Genomic DNA, 22,161 nt, shown 5'->3' with positions numbered 1-22,161 from the left:
TGTTAAGAACCAGATATCAATCTGGTTCAAATGTCCCTGGCTCTAATTCTCATTGTCCCCAGGGTAGGACAGTAATTTATTTATGGTGATTCTGTTCCTTTCAATACTGAGAAAGCCCTCTTTCTACTAGTGTCCAGAATTCAGAAGTTCCTAGCTAGTATCATCTCTAAAAGACTCTATTGTATAAATAATGTGAGTGTAATTAGGGCATTTCAGTTCTTTTAACCATCTCTCACAATTTCTTATTTCATTTCTTATTGGTAGCTACAGGAGGTTCTTCAGTCATTCACATCTATTCATCTCCATGAATCTCCCCTTAACTTCTTCAGGTCTCTCCAAGTTAGGGGGTCTAGATCACACTATCCAGGAAAGGGAATGCAAGCTACACTTGGAATTGTAAATTTTCTAGTAGTCACATTAAAAAGGAAAAAGAGAAACAGGTGAAATTAATTTTGATCATATATTTTATTTGACCTAATGTATCTAAAATACATTTTAATATGTAATCAAAAATTAAAAATGATTAAAAAGATATTTTACTCCTTTTTTGTTCTGTCTTCGAAATTGGCTGTGTATTTTACGTATGCAGCACATCACAATTTGAACTAGCCACACTTCATGTGCTCAGTAGCCACGTGTGACTAGTGACTACTCCATTGGACAATGCAGATTGAAAGGAAGAAAAATGAGTCACGGATGACTCTGGGGAGGTTTACCAATGTTCCTGACTTATTCAGATCATTTATTGTTAATCTGTTTACTGTTGTTTACTAGTGATAGCTACCCTACCCTTTGATTATTGGCTTAATGGTGATTTCTCCTTCTCTACTCAAGCTTTTATACCAGTGAGTTTGATTTGAGTCATCCTCTCAAGGCTGGAAGAGCCCCATTATTGAAGTTTTGTTAATGTCCTTTTGTGGGGATGGGCTGGGTCACTCACCCCTTGTCTTCTGTGTCCTTCTGCATGGACCATATCTTTCCCATTCGTGCATTCCCATTCGTGCATTTTTCATGCAGTTTTTTTTTCTGATATAATAATAATCTAAAGGTAAATGGATCCTCAACCTCTGACTCATACTAAACTGCAGAACTTTTAATGAGGTACTTAGGAGTGTAATATTTAAATGCATTTGATAAGTCACATGACTGATGTCTCCAAATTTAGGTTGGTAGGACATTTCTGATCCATATTTAAAAGGCGAGTTCCTTTTTTATATTAAGTTTATAATGCCGTGAACTGCATACCTTTTTTCTAGTGAGGGAAAATGAATTACCAGCAATTGAATATGACCCCTGTAGACATGTTCAGTCCAGTAGAATTTTTTTGTTTCTGAGAACTTGTTCTATCGGGGAAACAAGATGAGTGAAAGTTAATTTCTCCCAGCTCATGATAATGCTGTGACTAGAGAAGAAACTAAGAAGCTGGTGGAGAACTGGTTTTTTAGTCTGTGTTATAGGTTAAACAGCCTCCTTGCCTAGGGAATCTTACTTTACATGGGGTCATCTGAGTGTACATATACTCTTTCTTACCACAGATTTTCTCTGGACTTATAGCCCTAAGAAAAATTTGCAACCACCCTGATCTCTTTTCTGGAGGTCCCAAGAATCTCAAAGGTCTTCCTGATGATGAACTAGAAGAAGATCAGTTTGGGTACTGGAAACGTTCTGGGAAAATGATTGTTGTTGAGTCTTTGTTGAAAATATGGCACAAGCAGGGTCAGCGAGTATTGCTGTTTTCTCAGTCAAGGCAGGTGAGTGCACAGACTGCAGACGGGAAACAGGCTGGTTCTTTATGACAGCCATCAACTCACAAAATGGGATTCAATCTAAAGTAATGATTCTGAAGCAAGTCTACCACTGATGCTGAGGTGGCAGTCTGCCGATTTCTTTGGGAGTTTAGATCTTTCTCTAGAGTTTGTGTCTAAAAGTTGACTTTTTAAAAAAGCTCACCACGTGATTTTGGTCTGCAAGTAAGTTTAGGCCTGAGCTTTGGCTGTTTACAAAAGTAAGAATTAACCGTACGGAAATACCAAAAATACTCTTTTAACAGTTCTGTTTATCTGTCCTAAAGCAAGAAACTCCTTTTAACATAGGCCTGTTGGGGAAGGTGTTACCATTTACACAAATAGAGAAGCACTCACTGGGAATGTGTATTTGCTTTGCAAACTCCTATCCCCCACCTCCAAACAGATGCTGGACATACTTGAAGTATTCCTTAGAGCCCAAAAGTATACCTATCTCAAGATGGATGGTACCACTACAATAGCTTCAAGACAGCCACTGATTACAAGATACAATGAGGTAACATGTGAATGTAACAGGGAAGTTGAGCGGTGCTGCTGTACGTGGAGGGAAAGGACTAAGCGTATCCACACTCTTACCCACCGAAGCAGCGTTGACATCTGGGCTTGGAAGGGGGCCTAAGGGGAGACTTGTTGCTTTTAACTCTATGCACTGCTTCTGGATATTTGGGGGCGGGGGTGGTGGGCAGGTGTGTGTTCAAACAAAGAATGCGTTTTCTACAGCATGTATTTTCCTCCTAAAAACCAAATTTTTAAATATTTCTATTAAATATTAAAAGTAAAAACTGTGAAATGAGATTTTGATTCATCAGAGGTCTCTAGGACATTACCATTCCTTGTATTGGGAACAGCCCAGTAATTCCATGTGTACAATATATGGAGGCAGAGGCTGAGAACTGTAACTGGTCTTAAGTGTGTGTGCTCAGTGTTGTGTGTCTTACCTCTAGGACACATCCATATTTGTGTTTCTTCTGACCACGCGGGTGGGCGGCTTAGGTGTCAACCTGACGGGGGCAAACAGAGTTGTCATCTATGATCCCGACTGGAACCCAAGCACAGACACGCAGGTTTGTTTTTTATTTTTTTTTAAAAGAATGTATTAGTAGAAATATAGCTTCATGGTTAGTGCTTGTGACTGTCCTTTGATGTTCTGGTTGGCTTCAGCATACATTTCACATTTTGGTTGTCTCCTGTTCTTCAACGTGAAAGAAGACACCCTTGAGAGTCAAATGGACAGGAGCTATCTTCAGCAGTTTATCCATAGCATTCATTCCTAGAGTTGGGGTAAAAAGAACATAGGCAAAGTTACAAACAGTTTTTCAAGTAGAGATGTCTTGTCAACTGGCTGTTCATCTTCCCGAGTAGGCCTTATGTGTACTTGACATCATGAGTCAAAATTCTAACTCTGAGAGTGAAAGGTAGTGACCAGCTAGCTTTGTTTCTTAAAGTCAGTGCTTGTCATTGGGAAGGATTCTCACTGAGAGGTCTCTCTCTCTCTGTCGCAGGCCCGGGAGCGAGCATGGAGAATAGGCCAGAAGAAGCAGGTGACTGTGTACAGGCTCCTGACTGCGGGCACCATTGAAGAAAAGATCTACCACCGGTCAGTGCACACAGTGGCCGCTCTTGGCTGTGCGTTCCTAGAGTCTTGAGCAGGGAATTTTTCCAAAGTGTTGTTTTTAAAAGTCTTAACATCTTAGAATAATAGTTGCTACAACTTAAGGTTTTGGTTTTTGTTTTGTATTTTTTCTTTCCCTTTAAAATATGCTTAGATGGCTTACTGTGAGTTGTCAAAAAATGTCTTTGAACCTGATAATTTTTGTACCTTATTCTACCTCAAGGATCACGTACATGTAAACTTCATATTATTATTTGAAAGGAATATTTCTGCCTACTATGGTGTGTTGCCTTCAGAAAAATTTTAAAAAATGACAAGGTTGAATGTTACCATATTGGTATTTACATACCACATTATGCAGGTAGGATTAGTGTGGGTGTTCTGGCGGTCTTTGACTCTGATGCCCCTTATAAAGAAGTTGACAGGATGCCTGTTTCGTCCTCTGTCCATAATGACTAGGGGATTTTAGATAGTGGTAACTTCAACAGTAGAATCAAGACATTGCCAGCTTCTCCCACTCCCCCACCACAGACTTTATCCTTGAGCGATAACCCGGCTTTTATAGGAAGCTCTGTGCCCTTTACCACATGCTGGGCCATTCCTGGAACATTACATCTTCCTCAAGTGACTGTTGTGTGAGGGTGGAGGACGAGTTGGATCCTGTGAGAAGAGAGCTTTCTCTTATAGATTCATGCTTTAGCCAGGAGAATAAATGACAGGGAGGGACAGTGTGGCTGGTGGAGGTGCCTGTTCCAGAGTGGCAGTGGTGTGGGGCTTTAGCAGAGTGTGGACCTGCAGGTGGGAGCAGGGAGAGAGAGGACAGAGTGGAGACGTTGCAAAGCCCAGGTAAGAGAGTTTGCTGAGCCCTGTGATAAGAAGGTTCTAGGCAGGGCAGGACCCTTGGTATTTAAGTCAAGGAGGCTAAGAGAGGCTATGAGTCACATGATGGCACATGAAAAGGTGTTTCTTGAAATGTGTTAGATCTTGGAGATTGAAAAAGCTCATTCGGTGTAAATAATAAGGTATTATTTCTAATTTAAATTCTGCAAGACCTGGGAGATTAACTGATGTATTATGTATTTCCTGAATTGTAATTTTCCAAGGCTGAAAGTTTGGGGGATTATTTAGCCATTCATGCAGCAGCTGTTATCATCTCTCCCTTATATTGCTTTATAACTTGAATTTTTAGGTAGAGCTACATATTGTTTTATACCAGCTTATCTTTTTTTTTTTTAGACAAATCTTCAAGCAGTTTTTGACAAATAGAGTGCTAAAAGACCCAAAACAAAGGCGATTTTTCAAATCCAATGATCTCTATGAGCTATTTACTCTGACTAGTCCTGATGCATCCCAGAGCACTGAAACAAGTGCAATTTTTGCAGGTATTACGTAAAATCATTTAATTTAAAGTAATCAATTGCACAAGATGATACAATATCGTATTAGTGGTGTTTTTCCTCTTTACAGGAACTGGATCAGATGTTCAGACACCCAAATGCCATCTGAAAAGAAGGATTCAACCAGCATTTGGAGCAGACTGTGATGTTCCAAAACGCAAAAAGTTCCCTGCTTCTAACATATCTGTAAATGATGCCACATCATCTGAAGAGAAATCAGAGGCTAAAGGAGCTGAAGTAAATGCAGTAACTTCTAATCAAAGTGGTCCTTTGAAAGATGACCCTTACATGAGTAGTAATGTAACTAGCAGTGATAGGCTTGGAGAAGAGACAAATGCAGTATCTGGACCAGAAGAGTTGTCAGTGATTAGTGGAAATGGGGAATGTTCAAATTCTTCAGGAACAGGCAAAACTTCTAGGCCATCTGGTGATGAAAGCATTGATGAAAAGTTAGGTCTTTCTTCCAAAAGAGAAAGACCCAGCCAGGCTCAAACAGAATCTTTTTCGGAGAATAAACAAATGGAAAATAATTTTTATAAGCACAAGTCAAAAACAAAACATCATAGTGTGGCAGAAGAAGAGACCCTGGAGAAATATCTGAGACCAAAGCAAAAGCCTAAGAACTCTAAGCATTGCAGAGACGCCAAGTTTGAAGGAACTCGAATTCCACACCTGGTGAAGAAAAGGCGTTACCAGAAGCAAGACAGTGAAAACAAGAGTGAGGCCAAGGAACAGAGCAATGATGATTATGTTTTGGAAAGGCTTTTCAAAAAATCAGGTAATCCATTTGATACGTTTGTTACAGGGATGCTAGGATCAGAAAATGAGTAGGCTGTTTCTAGCAGTAGCAGTCTTTAACTGATGGTGCATAGAGGGCTGTCAGCCAGAAGTATTTTTCTTCAAAAATTTAGATTTGAAATATATTGACATTTTAAAAATTGTATTTACACCTCTTTTCTGAAGACCTAGAGTAATTTGAAACTTTGGAAAACAATAGTACTTATGGCCACTCATGGGAGGTGTGCAATTCTTAAATAGATGTGTACTACCTGAACATTAGTAGGCAGTTACTTTACATGCTATGTGCTACATTAATCTGATTTTCCAACCACAGGAGATTAAAGTAACATCATAAGGGAGAGAGACAAGCGTGTGGCTAGAGACAGACATTCTAGAAGTACGAAAGCTGATAGCTAATGTCAAGGGAGAAAAGTTAGGAGATGTAGACTCAACAATTGCTCAAGACCATGGAGTATATAGATAGCCCTGCTTAGTGATCCCTTAGTAGTCACTGTGTTCACAATGTGATGGCCTTGAGTTACCAAAGATTGCTGCTTATGGCACTCAGTTTAAGAAGGCAGGTTTATGTGTAGCATTTCAGAAAGACTTTTATTTAGCATGGTTAATTTTTTTGTTAATTTCATATTTTGAAGTAATTTCAAACTTAAAGAAATCAGTTGGGTCTCAAAAAAAAATCAGTTGGAATAATACAAAGAACTCTCCTACATCCTTTATCTAAGTTATTAACATTTTTCAGCTTCTGCTTTATCATTCACACACACACCCATCTATGCATACATTGTTTTTTTTGGCAGGAATGCCACAGAGGTGATACCGTATCTTACTCAGTGCATCTATCAGGAGACACATGTTGGTTTGACCTATTACAAGTCGATTTTTAAGATCACTTGGTTAAGGTGGAGTCTGCCAGGTTTCTCAATGCTAAGGTTAATATTTTTCCCTTTGTAATTAATTTGTGCTTTCAAGAGATATGCTTTGAGACTGTGTAAATATCCTGTTTCTCATCAAACTTTTATCCACTAGTTTTAATATCCATTGATGATTCTTTCCTCAGTCAGTTATTACTACAGTGGTTGCCAAATGGTGATTAACATTCTACTGTAAGGAAGGTTTTCCTTCTCTCTTATTTATTTATTAATTTATTTTTAGATCAGTATGGACTAATGGATTCTTTTTTTCCATGACTGTAATCCATTAGTAGGGGTATTATGATGCTCGTATTGACTTAGATTTGCCTCGTGGGTGGGAGCTCCTTCAAGCTGGCTCCTTTGTCCCTCTGGTATGTCCCCACCATTCTTTGAGCACCTCCTTTCTTCTTGGCATACTAATATATGCTGAGCTCAATTTGTATTCTGTGCTAGCCCTGGAATCAGCCATTTCTTGAAGGAACCCTGGAGAATGGTATTTAGGAACTAGGATCCGAGTTCTCAGAGTGTTCATTGCTGCTATTATGTCATTGCTTTCTTAGCCAGTAGTATCAGGAAATAGATGTATGTATGTGTGTGTATGTGTTTGTTGTGTACATATGTATACACATACATACGTGCATATATATGCACAACAAATTGCACAGATACACCTATCTCTATGTCTGTGAAAACCATGAGTTTGGCTTCCACCAAAGGCAGATTAACATTTACCCTTCCATGTGAAACAATGAAAACAATGACAAAACATGTGAAGCAGTGGTTTTCAGACACCAAAGGGCAGTGATCTCTTGAGAGATGGGAAACAAATGAACTGAGCTCTCCAGTTGCCCTGCCCTACTGCCTTGAGAGAATTTTCATGCCGTAACAGAAAGAGGGAGAACCCAGATGGGAGTCCCAGGCAGACCCTCTGTTGAAAAGACAGAGCTGAGCATCAGGGGAGGCCAGGGTGGCTGGCATTCACATGCAAGAGACGATAGCGGAGACAGCTCTGCACAGGGAGAGAACCCCACAGGTCTGCAGAGTCTCCACTGGCATTCAGCTGAATACTGACCAGCACATTGTGCAAGAAAACTACTTAAGGTCAGTGAAAAGGCCTTTCCTCTTTAACTTTTTGAATTAGAGGAAACATGTCTGGTGCTCACCCATGGCCAGGGATAGTGCCTATTCCCACCAGCTAAGACTGGAAAAATATTTCATGGGGCATTGGGTATAATACAGAGTAGGGGGTCTTGCCTCTGTAGTAGGGAATGATGAGCCTTAGAGTGAGCACTGCTTCACCCCTACCTGAGTGTTTACAGGAATATACAAATACCCAACATCCAACAAGATGAAATTCACAATGTCTGGAACCCAATCAAAAATTACTAGCTGGGTGTAGTGGCTCAGCCTGTAATCCCAGCGCTTTGAGAGGCTGAGGTGGGTTGATTGCTTGAGCCTAGGAGTTCAAGACCAGCCTGGGCAACATGGTGAGATCCCATCTCTACAAAAAAAAAAAAAAAAAAAAATTAGCCGGGTGTGGTAGCATACACCTGCGGTCCCAGCTACTTGCAAGGCTGAGCTGGGAGGATTGCTTGAGCCTGGGAGGTTGAGGCTGTGGTGAGCTATGATCATGCCACTGCACTCCAGCCTGGGCAGCAGAATGAGACCCCATGTCAAAAAATAAATAAAATGTATAACCCAATTTTTAAGATGGACAAATAATTTGAACAGACTTCACCAAGAAAGATATGTAGATGGCAAATAAATATATGAAACTTGTTAATATTATTAGTTATTAGGGAAATGCCAATTAGAACCATAATGAGACACCACTACACACCCTCTAGAATGGCTAAAATGAAAGAAGACTGACCATACTAAGTGTTGGTAAAGATGTGAAGCAGTTGGGTCTCTCATACACACCTGGTGGGAATGTAAAATGGCACAATCACTTTGGAAAACAGTTTGGCAGTTTCTTAAAAATTAGGCGTGCACCTTCCTTATGATATAGCCTTTTCAGTCCTGGGTGTGTATTTGCCCAAGAGAAATGGAAAAATATGTCCATACAAAGGCTTGTACATGAATATTCATAGCAGCTTTATTAGTGATAGCCAAAAATGTAGAAATCAAATGTCCATCAACAAGTAAATAGTTAAACTAACCATGGCATATCCATATGATCAAATACTAATCTACAGGCCAGGCTTGGTGGCTCATGCCTGTAATACCAGCACTTTGGGAGGCCGAGGTGGGTGAATCACCTGAGGTCAGGAGTTCGAGACCAACCTGGACAACGTGGTGAAACCCCATCTCTACAAAAATACAAAAATTAGGCATGATGGTGGGTGTCTGGAATCCCAGCTACTTGGGAAGCTGAGCGGGAGAATCGCTTGAACCCGGGAGGTGGAGGTTGCAGTGAGCCGAGATCACACCATTGTACTCCCGCCTGGGCGACAGAGCAAGACTCTGTCTCAAAAAATATATATACTAATCAACAATAAAAGGAAATAGAGTATTGATACATGCTACAGCATGGATGACTTTCGGACTAGTAAGATTAGTACATACTCTGATGCCGTTTGCATAAAATTCTAGAAAACACACAGTCATGACAGAAAGTGGATTGGTTGTCTGGGCATGGGGTATTTGACGGTGGGATTACAAAGGGACATGAGTTTTGCAGGTGACAGCTATGTTCATTGTCTTGATTGTAGTGATAGTTTCATGGTATGTACATAATGTCACAACTTACCAAATACTGTACTTCAGCAGTTATTGCATATCAGTTGCACTCTAATAAGCTCCAAAAAGCAAAATAAGATGAGAGAGTACTGTTGTCTCCAATTTCATTTCAGCACCCTAGGGCCCTTTCCATGTTTGTAGCTTCCTTCTTCAAGACCTTCATTCACAATGTACTGAGTTAACTTGTCAATCCTAGGATACATGGTAGCTTTTTAGAACTATGGCAAAAAACAGTTATACTAACTAGAATTCAATATTTGTTTTTATTTATACTAACTAGAGTTCAATATTTGTTTTTATTTCTTTTTGTCTTTAGTCTAAGTTTTTGGTCAAAACACTACTTGGGTCAAAAATAACTTAGTTCTTTTTTCTCACCCTTCATTGTATTTTCAGTGTGTGCTATCAATTTAAAATACAGTTAGGTTAATTTATTTGTTTGTATCCCACTTTAGGGTTTCCTCCCATCCTTGTTGACTCTATGTTATCCTCTGAGTAGTAACACATTAACATAGTAACAAAAGACAAAATATGCAAAAAGGAATACCAGAGTAGTGTCATCCCCCACCCTGTCCCCACCCCTTACCTTACCAGTCTCATGAGTTTCTGGCATTTCCTTCATGTGTTTCTGTATTAGTCTGTTTTCACACTGCTGATAAAGACATACCAGAGACTGGGCAATTTACAAAAGAAAGAGGCTGAATTGACTTAAAATTCCACATGACTGGGGAGGCTTTACAATCATGCAAGGAGGAGCAGGTAACATCTTTCATGGATGGCAGCAGGCAAAGAACTTGTGCAGAGAAATTCCCATTTTTAAAACCATCAGATCTCATGAGACTCATTCACAGCACAGGAAAGACCCAACCCCATAATTCAGTCACCTCCCACCAGATTCCTCCCATGACATGTGGGAATTGTGGGAGTTATACAATTCAAGATGAGATTTGGCTGGGACATAGCCAAACCATATCGTTCACCTCTGGCCCCTCCCACATCTCATATCTTCACGTTTTAAAACCAATCATGCCTTCCCAACAGTCCCCCAAAGTCTCAACTCATTTCAGCATTAACTCAAAAGTCCACAGTCCAGAGTCTCATCCAAGACAAGGCAAGTCCCTTCTGCCTATGAGCCTGTAAAATCAAAAGCAAGTTAGTTACTTCCTAGATACAATAGGGTTACAGGCATTGGGTAAGTACAGCCATTCCAAATGGGAGAAATTGACCAAAACAAAGGGGCTACAGGCCCCACACAAGTCCGAAGTCCAGCAGGGCAGTCAAATCTTAAAGCTCCAAAATGATCTCCTTTGACTCCATGTCTTGCATCCAGGTCACGCTGATGGAAGAGGTGGGTTCCCATGGTCTTGGGCAGCTCCGCCCCTTTGGCTTTGCAGGGTATAGCCTCCCTCCTGGCTGCTTTCATGGGTGGCATTGAGTGTCTGCAGCCTTTCCAGGTGCATGGTGCAAGCTGTCAGTGGATCTACTGTTCTGGGGTCTGGAGGACCATGGCCCTCTTCTCATAGCTCCACTAGGTGGTGCCCCAGTAGGGACTCTGTGTGGGGGCTCCAACCCCACATTTTCCTTCTGCACTGCCCTAGCAGAGATTCTCCATGAGAACCCTGCCACTGCAGCAAACTTCTACCTGGGCATCTAGGAGTTTCCATATATCTTTTGAAATATAGGCAGAGGTTCCCAAACCTCAGTTATTGACTTCTGTGCACCCTCAGGCTCAACACCATGTGGAAGCTGCCAAGGCTTGGGGCTGCACCATCTGAAGCCACAGCCTGAGCTCTTTGTTGGCCCCTTTCAGCCACAGCTGGAGTGGCTGGGACGCAGTACACCAAGTCCCCAGGCTGCACACAGGATGGGGACCATGGGCCAGGCCCATGAAACCACTTTTTCCTCCTGGGCCTCTGGGCCTGTGATGGGAGGGGTTGCCATGAAGGTCTCTGACATGCCCTGCAGACATTTTCCCCATTGTCTTGGGGATTAACATTTGGCTCCTCATTACTTATGCAGATTTCTGCAGCCAGCTTGAATTTCTGTTGAGAAAATGGGGTTTTCTTTCCTATCACATTGTAAGGCTGCAAATTGTCCAAACTTTTATGCACTGCTTCCCTTATAAAACTGAATGCCTTTAACAACACCCGTGTCACCTGTTGAATATTTTGCTGCTTAGCTAAATTTCTTCCGCCAGATACCCTAAATCATCTCTCTCAAGTTCAAAGTTCCACAAATCTCTAGGGCAGGAGCAAAATGCCGCCAGTCTCTTTGCTAAAACATAACAAGAGTCACCTTTGCTTCAGTTCTCAACAAGTTCCTCATCTCCATCTGAGACCACCTCAGTCTGGACCTTACTGTTCGTATCACTATCAACATTTTTGTCAAAGCTATTCAACAAGTCTCTAGGAAGTTGCAAACCTTCCCACATTTTCTTGTCTTCTGAGCCCTCCAAACTGTTCCCATCTCTACCTGTTACCCAGTTCCAAAGTTGCTTCCACATTTTGGGGTATCTTTTCAGAAGCGCACCTCCCCACTAGTACCAATTGACTTTATTAGTGCATTTTTATGCTGCTGATAAAGACATTACCCAAGACTGGGCAATTTACAAAAGAAAGGGGTTTAATCAACTTACAGTTCTATGTGGCTGTGGAGGCCTCACAGTCATGTCAGAAGGCAAGGAGGAGCAAGTCACATCTTACATGGATGGCAGCAGGCAAAGAGAGCTTGTGCAGGATAACTCCCATTTTTAAAACCATGAGATCTCATGAAACTCATTCACTCATGAGAACAGTGTAGGAAAGACTCGTCTTCATAATTAATCACCTCCCACTGGGTTCCTCCCATGTCACGTGGGAATTGTGGGAGTTACAATTCAAGATGAATTTGGGTGGGGACACAGCTGAACTATACCAGTTTCTTTTGTAGAAATAAGCAGGCACATGTATAATTTTATATTCCCTTATTCTCTTACACAAAAGGTTGTACACTATATTATCTTCTGTTCCTTTTTTTAAAAAAACTTCATATATCCTGACAGCCACTCCAGTATTAGTTAACAGAGAGCTATTCCTCATAGAGTGCTCTGCTATGTTGACCCAAAACCCGAAATCTAAAATGCTGTAAAATCCAAAATTTTTTGTGCACTGACATGATGCCAGATGTGGAAAATTCCACACCTGACTTCATGTGATGGGTCACAGTCAAAACACAATTAACACTTTGTTTCCTGCACAAAACTGATAAATGTATTATATTAAAATTACCTTCAGGCTATGTGTGTAAGGTGTATGTTAAAAATATACACATTTTGTGTTTAGACTTGGGGCCCATCCCCAAGATGTCTCATTAGGTATATGCAATTATTCCAAAATCCAAAAAAGGTAAAATCTGAAACACTTCTGGTCCCAAGAATTTTGGATAAGAGATATTCAACCTGTACCACAGTTTATCCACATATGAGGATTTAGATTGTTTATAGCTTCTTTCAGCCACAATGCTGCACTAAATAATCCTGTGCTTATACAAGAGGAATTGCTAGATCAAAAGGTAAACACATATGTAAGGTTGTTTTGTTTGTTTGTTTGTTTGAATAATGCCTAACTCCCGTTTGTAAGGTTTAGATCAATTTGAATTGTCACCAGCAGTTGTTGCCCAGAGCCTTGTCAAGAGTGTGGTGTTACACTTTTAATTTTTCCCAATCTGATAGGTGAGAAAGGATATCTTGAGTTTTAATTTCCAGTTATTTTCTTTGAGTGAAATTGAACTTTTTATAGGACCATTTATATTTAAAAAATTTTTCTTTCTGTGAACTTGTCTATTCATGTCTTTTGTCCATTTTCTAAATCAGGTTTTTGGTCCCTTTTTCCCCTTGGTTTTAAAGAGTTATTTATATATTAGGGATGTTAGCTTTTCATTTTTCATATATGTTACAAGTATTTCCTCATTGGTTGTCCTTTATTATGATTTTTTTCCTATGAAACAGGTTTTTTTTTTTTTTAAAAAACTTGTCAGTCTTTTATTAATTGGAGTTGTAGTTCTAAGCCTTTTCTACATATAGATCATATGATAATTCGCCATGTTTTCTTGTACTACTTGTATGGTTTTGCTTTTTACCTTCAGATTTCTGATCCATTTGGAGTATGAGGTGTGGATTTTATCTTGGTTCAAAGATAAAATGCCCCAACGTTTGTGCCCCAACGTTTGTAGCATCATTTATTTCAAATACGTTTTTCTCAGTGATTAGAGATGCCTTTATCATGTAGTACATTTCCAAATGCAGTTCAATCTATTTCTAGTTTCTGGTCAATCTCCTGTTGTGTCTCTTCCTTCCTCAGCACCAAACTGTTGTAATTGGAGTGTGTTTTGTCCAATAGGGTGTCACTTTGCCTTTTCAGTGTTTTCTGATCTATTCATGAAGGTTTATTGTTCTGTATGAACTTTAGTGTCAGTTTGTCTAGCTTCATAAGAAAGGTTGACATTTTTATTGAGATTACATTAAACATATAAATTAACTCAGGGAAAATGGTTATTGAGTCATTCTACTCAAATGCAAGGGATGTCTTTCTGTTTGTTTAAGTCTGATAGTCTGTCTTCCCAGGAGTGTTTTCATGTCTTCTCCATACAGCCTTTACACATTGCTTGGGTTTATTCCTAAGTGTTTTGTCTTTTCTGTTACTGTAAATAGAATTTTCCCACCATTATATTTTTAGCTGGCTATTGTTTGTAAATAGGAAGGTTATAGGTTTCTGTGTGTGAATTTTATATTTTTTATGTTGCCTGAATTATCTTACTATTTTTTATCGTTGATTCTCTAGGGTTTTGTAAGTGTACTATCACTTTGTTTTTTGTTTACTACAGTACTGTACTTACACAGAGGAGAAAAGTGTCTTTCTTGCATACAAAGTGAAATATCACTTTGCTATTTCTTTTCTTGCTAGTTGGCGTGCACAGTGTCATGAAGCACGATGCCATCGTGGATGGAGCCAGCCCAGATTATGTACTGGTGGAGGCAGAAGCCAACCGAGTGGCCCAGGATGCCTTGAAAGCACTGAAGCTCTCTCGTCAGCGGTGTCTGGGAGCAGTGTCTGGTGTTCCCACCTGGACTGGCCACAGGGGGATTTCTGGTGCACCAGCAGGAAAAAAGTAAGAGATTGCTGCATGCCATACTTGCAAGGAGGCCAAACAACTAAAGCTAGAAATAAAATCAGGGCAGGTGTGGAGGCTTATACTGTTATTTCTCTTCAGGAATAAATCCCCAGGGAGGGATTATAGCAGCCAAATCTGGATGACTTGGAGAAATACTGTTAGAACTTTGCCTTCCTCCTTGCTTTCATCCCTTGTTTTCCAAAGTGGCTTCAGGAGAAGTGATTGGTTTTATTTGAGAGATGGTGTTGTTAAAAATAGTAAGAGATACAGAATAATGATTAAACTTTAATGAGATAATTAGCCAATTTACAGCACACATTAATTACTTTGCTATTCAGTATGCTCTTTTAGAATGATTTTCCTACCTGGAATTGACAATGGTTCCCATCATCTTTTGAACAAGATACTGAGTGGTTCTCATTCTGAGATGCAGCATTGAGTGGTTCTCATTCTGAGATACAGCAGTTCCTTTTTTTTCTTTTTTTAGAGACGGAATCTCGCCCTGTCGCCCGGGCTGGAGTGCAGTGGTGTGATCTTGGCCCACTGCATTCTCCGCCTCCCGAGTAGCTGGGATTACAGGCTCCTGCCACCATGCCAGGCTAATTTTTGTATTTTTAGTAGAGATGGGATTTCACCATGTTGGCCAGGCTAGTCTCAAGCTCCTGACCTCAAGTGATCTGCCTGCCTCAGCCTCCCAAAGTGTTGGGATTACAGGCATGAGCCACTGCGCCCGGCCAGCAGTTACTTTCTAGGAGGGTGGAGTGGAAGAATCGAGGGGGATAGAGCAGAAATGGCATGGCTGTGAAAGAATAAGCATGCAGATGGAAATGTTTCCAGGAAGAAGTTCATTGTTGAAAGAATATTTTGATCTCTAAGTCTCAAAAGCAAACATTTAATCTACTGTGATTCTTTTCCTTTTTTAGGAGTAGATTTGGTAAGAAAAGGAATTCTAACTTCTCTGTGCAGCATCCTTCATCAACATCTCCAACAGAGAAGTGCCAGGTAATATAGATAAGCTTTTTGCTTTCCAGGGTGAGACTTGCTTGATTGAATGCTGTGAAAATTTCACCTGATTCTGGATGTGAAGAAAGTGGTTATCTCTGGTGTAATGACACCTGATATTTGTATTGCCTGCTCTGATTTACTATGCACATTCACCTGAATCTAAAAGGACCTGCTGATTTCCTAAAGACAAAGTCTTTAACCCAAGATCCGTAGCAGCATTTCTGTTTTGCCATTAGAAGGTTGACACAGGGATAGGTGTGTCGCTGCTAGGACACCCTGCCTTGTCTAGAGGGAAAGTGCCAGCTCCAGAGACCACAACCCTCTGAAATAAAGGTCCAGAAAACTGCCTTGAATGTTGGTGTCTGTAACTCACTGGCTGCTAGAGCAGAGTGCCTGTCTTTCTCTGCTCAAGAATGCCCTGCTTGCCTTGAGTGCTACCGTGGTTAAAACTAGTCCAGACTCCACCATTCAGTGGAAGTCTTTCTGGTCTTTCTGATTAAGGATTATGTTAAAACTCCCAGATTCAGACTCCAATTTTAAGTTAATATGAACATGTTTAGGAATACGTGTACCTTTTTGACTTCCCATGTTCTGTGCTTTTAGCAGTAGGGATTTGAGACCCTTTCAGAGTTAGATTTGTGTTTTTTTAAGGAAACTTGGATTAGATGTAAGGTAGGAAAGAGTAAGAAGACTTAAAAGTGAAGAAAAAGAAGTATAGCTATGATATTGTTCCTTATCCACAGTGTACAGGGTCCATTTGAGAGGAAGAACAGGAAAAGCCCACAGGTACTGAAAGTGGTCCTGGGCCTCCTAGAGACAGATTTTCCTGAAACCTTGCCTGGAAGCCTCCACTCTGCCTTCCCGTCCACCACCGTGTTGAGTGGTGACTAAGGGAATGGCTTGGTTGCCCCCTCTTTATTTTTTTTTTAGGAAATGGTATCTTAACAGTGGGAGGATTTAGATACTGGACCCTCCTCCTTTCCCTTTTCATTAGGTGGAGTCTCAGTCTTACCCTGTCAACCTCACCACCCTGGCACATGTGTTGTCTTGTGACCCTTCACAGCCTTTGGGGAAGGAAGTGGAGGCATAAACTAGAAATTAAATATATCAATGTAGTGGTCTTCTTTTTCTAGGATGGCATCATGAAAAAGGAGGGAAAAGATAATGTCCCTGAGCATTTTAGTGGAAGAGCAGAAGATGCAGACTCTTCATCCGGGGCCCTCGCTTCCTCCTCACTCTTGGCTAAAATGAGAGCTAGAAACCACCTGATTCTGCCAGAGCGTTTAGAAAGTGAAAGCGGGCACCTGCAGGAAGCTTCTGCCATGCTGCCCACCACAGAACATGATGACCTTCTGGTGGAGATGAGAAACTTCATCGCTTTCCAGGCCCACACTGATGGCCAGGCCAGCACTAGGGAGATACTGCAGGAGTTTGAATCCAAGTTATCTGCATCACAGTCTTGTGTCTTCCGAGAACTATTGAGAAATCTGTGCACTTTCCATAGAACTTCTGGTGGTGAAGGAATTTGGAAACTCAAGCCAGAATACTGCTAAACAACATTGCTTCCTAAACTTTCAAGTCCCTTTTTCTAACGGGCATTTCTGATTATTAATTTATTATTAATAATCATGTTTGTCAATGGAAGTTGGCTGCTCTTGATGTTTGTTTGCATGACGTCTACCTCAGAATTAAAACTTTAAGGAAGAAGAAACTCTTCTCTGAAAGTTAAAAGTTTTAATAATGCTAGCTAAAGGAGAAAATGCTTGGATTGATTTTTTTTTTTTTTGGCAATCTGAATTATATTATAAAATCAGGTACCTAACAGTTACTCCTTGGAACACATTTATTCCTTTACCCAAAAGATGCTGTCAGGGAGCACAGTTAGAAGTTTGCAGAACAGAAATCTCAATAATTTTTTTTATTGGTGCTAAAAACAGGTCTTAAATTCAGTCAGACCTGTTCAATAAGTTCATCAATATCTGATAACAGCATTATTTTGATGCTTAAACTTTAAACATTTAAATTTGCCATTTGCCGCCCACAAAGGTCAGGTTTGTTATTTGTTGTTTGATTATTAATTTTCTTGAAAAGATCCTCTTTTCAAGGTACTGGTAAATTGGTGAATATTTTTATTAGTAAAGCATGAAATAGTATGGTGTTAAATGATAAGACATGTATTTGCAGAAAGCTGTAGGGTATTCAGTTTACCCTGGCTTTCCTTTAAGCAGAGGGCATCTTTTTCTCTCCTACAGTCACAAAATGTGTTATCATGAAAAAAAAATCAAAGCCAAAAGTAGGTACATAAAAACCACACACATGCATGCACACAAACATCACTGCAGCCCACAGCAGACCCAGCTGTCGTTACCATGAAGTGACACCACTCCAGGCCTCTCTTGGCTGCAGGCTGGCAGGCTGTCTTCTCTCCAGTTGCCTTCGTCTTGCGCCTGCCTTTGCATTCCCTGCGACGGGCTTTCCTGTTTCTGTGGTTTGGATTCCAGCCAAGGCTGTTTGTATCTCACTACTGTTTATGTGTTTATGGTTCTGTGATGGTGTTGCTTTGATCCTCAGTTTATTTTCTTACCCATGTTTTTCTTGTTTCCTTCTCAGGATGATTTTATCATCTCATCTTTGAAGTGTTGTTTTCTGAAATTCATCGTATTCCTGGAATTTCTTCTGTAGCTATCTCAGTGCAGTTTGTTTCTTGGATTTGTATTCTCTGGCCTGCTCTTTTCCTCTCTCTCATTTTTCTGTAGTATGCCTGCCCTCCTACCCTGCTATTTCTTTACATCTCTCTCATGCTTAACATGGGTAGCTGTGTCCAGATCTTCTGTCTGCTCATCCCTGTGACCCAGAGAGGAGGGTTCTGGGCAGGGGGGCCTTGCCGGACTGCATGAGAAGACATGAGTTTTGCTTTCTCTGCTCTAATATTTTGCTTAAGCCAAGAATCGTTTTCTTAGAGATGTCCTATATGATTCCCGTCAGGATTTTCTAGTTTTTTTGGATTATAGCTTGTTCATTTCTTTTGTTTTTAGTTTGGTTTATATATAATGAGGGAAGAAGATGATTACATTATTTTCGTCACTTTGCCATCATTGTTTAGAAGTCATAGAAAGGATTTTTAAACAGGCCAATAAGTCTTAAACTTGAGTACTTGGCTTAGAAGGAAGTCAAAACTCCTTCCTTTTTGACTAAGTGGTTTGTTTCTGGGGAGCTCTTAATTTCTATTTTTATAGTCATTAGCCTATAAGGAAATTGTGTTTTCCTTGTTCTCAGGGTGATCTGCTGACCTTGTTCACTCATGAAGCATTTGGGCATCATACTTATAGTGTCTGAAACATAAACTATATTGAGCTAGACAAGGTATAGCCTTCTCTTCAAGTAGCAAATACTATCAAAAGCTATAATGCAGTAGGAGCAAGGTTCCATTTCTTGTCTCAGTTCTGCTGCTGACGTACCATGATCTTGGGAAGGTGGTGTCTCAGTGTGGAGATCTGACACATTGTTACCGTGCCTCCTGGATGGAGGGACTTGGAGAACAATGCAGTAAGTAGAATGGTTTTAACAATACAGAGAAATTTATTCATTTAGATAAAAATCTAATTTTTAGAACTTTAAAAGCTTTGTACAATGTAGATAGATTTAATGTATTTAACATGCTTTATCAGCACAAATAAAGGATTTTAAAATTTTGTCAAAAAATTAAATATGTTAATACCATCACCATTAAAAATGTTCAAGCAATAGTCTGTCTCCCGACCCCCACACCACCTTGCACCTGTTCCACAGCTAAGTACAGCCCTATGTTTGGTGTGTATTCTCCATGCATTTAGAGAATCACATGACACAGACTGCTGCTATAATGTCATTTTCCCATTCTTCCTTTATTAATAAAATTTTTGAGTTTTACCTGGACGTCTGGCTGCTCAGCTTAAGACTACTTCTCAGCCTCTCTTACAGTTAACTGTGGCCATATGACTAAGTTTTAAACTTCCCAATTGGCCCTTTAAAGAAGCAGGGTATGCACTCTCCTTGACATTCCCCTTTCTTGCTGGCTGGGAGGCCAATGGGAGCTTCAGTCTCAAGAGATGGAAGTGATGTGTTAAGGAAGGAGAAGTTGGCCTGCCAGTCTTGAACTGCTCTCCTTTGACCTGTTATTTAAGAGTAAAATAAAATACTGACTTGCTTAAGCTACTGTCTTTTGAAGTCTATTATAGCAACTAGTTTGCTTTAAATATGTAATTTATATTAATGGCGTTATACTGTCCTCATTTTGCAACTAACTTTTCATTTAATATTATATGCAAGACATTTCTATTCCTGTAAGTATAGCTCTACCTGCATAGAATTGTTGGATTAATGATGTAGATTTTAAATGTCAGTGGATGTAGCAGAATTGCTTGCGTCAATTCACCCTCCATAAAAGGACCCATTTCTCCAAACCCTTGCCAACAGTAAGTGATATCAATATCGGTAGATTGTTTTGTTTTGTTTTAACCAGTCTCATGATTGAAAGTACCTTGTTTTCACTTGAATTTCCCTGATTACTTACAAAATCAAACATTCCCATGTTTATTGGCCATTTGTAGATGTCTACTGTACATTGCCTATTTGTGTTATGTTGGTCTAGTTTTCCTGTGGGTTGTTTATCTTTTAGGATTGCTCCCCTAAACAAAAACAAAAAGGCAGTTATTCCAATGATCAACAAATATTCTTTTCTCCACCAGTTTAAAATGTCAGCTTTCAACTCATCACATGCTAAGTTGTGTATTTCTGACCTGTGGATCCAGGTGTTGGTTCTACCAACCACACTCCTCACACTGTCATTTGGTGCTTTGCATTGTGTTTTGCCATTCATGGGCAAGTTCCTTTTCCTTTCTCTCCCTCTTCAGTGTCCTATTCTTGGGTGTTTTCTGTTCCAGCTAAATCAAGAATTAGTTTATTAAATTCCAGTAAAATTGTGGTGTTCTTTTGACTAGGATTGCATTTGTTTACACATTAATTTGAGAATAATAGACCTCTTTATAATTAATATAATGTTTCTGATTAGTGTTACGATAGGCCTCATTTTATTAAAGTCTTTTATATTCTTGGATGAAATTTTAATAACTTTCTTCATAAATGTCTTGCACATTTCATAATAGGCTCATTCCTAGGTGTTTTATAGATTTTTAGTTTTGGTTGTGAGTCTTTTAACTTATATAAAAATATGGAGAATTAGCATATTCATGTATCTATTTTGTGATGTTTATCATACGGAAGTTTTAAAATATAGTAAATTCAGTCTTTCCATTTTTTTTGTTTATTTAAGAACCATTCCCTAGCTAGGGTCATGAATACAGTCTCATAAATTATTAATCCCATATGGATAGCTAGTTTCCCTAGCACCTTTAAAAAATAGTCTATTATTTTCCTCCTGATGTATAAGGCCACCTTTACCAATTTACATATAATTTATGGGAATGTTTCTTGGCTCTGCATTCTGTTAAATTGGTCCATTTATCTAACTTTGCTAGTAACCCACTGTTTTTATCATTGTGGTATCATAATTGATTATCACAAATGGTAGAATGATTGTCCTCAAAGTCTTTTCTGGTATATATTGATATAATTGTATAGCTTTTCTTAGTGTAGTAAAGTACACAGTTAAATTTTCTAACATTGAAATATCTTTTAGACTTTCACTTCCAGAATGGCAATGTGAAGGGCCCTGTGGACCCACTGTCCTAGGAATTAGCTATAACTGGTGAAAATTGTAACAAAAAATAAACACCTTCCTCTCATACAGAGAGACACAAACACTTAATGTCACTGGAAATTGTCCTAAAAGCATGTAGAATAAAGTAACGCTTATTCAAGAAAATCCAAATCTTGGTAAGAACAGTGAGTCAGACACTTCAGCCACAACACATTCACTCCCTCTCTCCCATTTCAGTGGGTGCAGCCAAGAAAACAGAGCTCTGTCTCCCTCAGCTCCCTGTCCAGAGGTATGGTACCTCACAGGGAGGGGCAAGATGCCAGCATTTCTTATCCCCTCCAGCTGCAAGTGGCAAGAGCTAAATTCATGAAGTTAAAAACTATAATAAGGAAAAAATGTACTAAAGGGGTTCAATAGTAGATTTGAGCTGGCAGAAGAAATTGTCAGCCAACTGGCAGATAGAAAAAGAGAGATATGCTTTCCAAAGAACAGAGAGAAAAAAATGAAAGATGAGCAAAACCTCAGAGAAATGTGAAGCACCATTATGTGCGCCATTAAGTATGCATGTAATGGGAGTACAAGAAGAACAGAAGAAAAAGGAAATATTTAAAGATACAATGACTGAAAACTCTCCAAATTGATTGAAAAACATCTAGGAAGCTTAGTGAACGTCCAGCATGATAAATGCAGAGGGATTCACAGACACATCATAGTAAAAAATGCTGAAATCAAAGGTGAGAAAACCTTGAAAGTAGTGAGTGAAAAAAACATACATCACTTAGAGAACAAAATTAATACTTGACTTCTCAAAAGAAATAATGGAGGCCAGAAGGCAGGTATAACAGTCAAAGTGCTTGAAGAAAAAAAAAAAACTGTCAACCAAGAATCCTATATCCAGCAAATGTATTATTCAAAAATGAAAGTGAAATAAAGACTTTCCCAGATAAACAAAAACAGAAAAATTGTTGTTAACCAACCTGCCTAATAAGAAGTATTAAATGAAGTTCTTTAGGCTGAAAGCAAGAGAAGAGCACCAGTAAAAGCAATT

At 39.6% G+C, this 22,161-nt stretch overlaps 1 protein-coding gene and 1 long non-coding RNA gene across 7 annotated transcripts in view; one reads left to right on the top strand and one right to left on the bottom strand.

Annotated features, from left to right (window-relative positions):
- The window catches only part of LOC100442808 (chimeric ERCC6-PGBD3 protein), an 84,154-nt gene extending 64,549 nt beyond the window's left edge, over positions 1–19,605 (top strand). For all 6 annotated transcript variants that reach the window (XM_063727562.1, XM_024253937.3, XM_054522318.2 and 3 more), the window contains exons 13-21: positions 1,536–1,751; positions 2,191–2,301; positions 2,750–2,869; positions 3,308–3,402; positions 4,654–4,799; positions 4,885–5,592; positions 14,203–14,407; positions 15,334–15,412; positions 16,549–19,605. In XM_063727562.1, coding sequence (XP_063583632.1) covers positions 1,536–1,751; positions 2,191–2,301; positions 2,750–2,869; positions 3,308–3,402; positions 4,654–4,799; positions 4,885–5,592; positions 14,203–14,407; positions 15,334–15,412; positions 16,549–16,968 — 2,100 coding nt within the window. In that variant the 3' untranslated portion in view covers positions 16,969–19,605. The remainder of the gene's footprint in view (positions 1–1,535; positions 1,752–2,190; positions 2,302–2,749; positions 2,870–3,307; positions 3,403–4,653; positions 4,800–4,884; positions 5,593–14,202; positions 14,408–15,333; positions 15,413–16,548) is intronic.
- Positions 2,762–11,066, bottom strand: LOC134762042 (uncharacterized). The gene is made up of 2 exons (XR_010141516.1): positions 9,276–11,066; positions 2,762–3,075 (listed from the first exon to the last, which is right to left on the bottom strand). It is a non-coding gene; the product is annotated as an uncharacterized LOC134762042 (long non-coding RNA).
- Positions 19,606–22,161: the final 2,556 nt, after the last annotated feature.

This window comes from Pongo abelii, chromosome 8, assembly GCF_028885655.2.
Source record: "Pongo abelii isolate AG06213 chromosome 8, NHGRI_mPonAbe1-v2.0_pri, whole genome shotgun sequence".
NCBI lineage: Eukaryota > Metazoa > Chordata > Mammalia > Primates > Hominidae > Pongo > Pongo abelii.
This window is presented reverse-complemented; position numbering and strand designations above follow the sequence as displayed.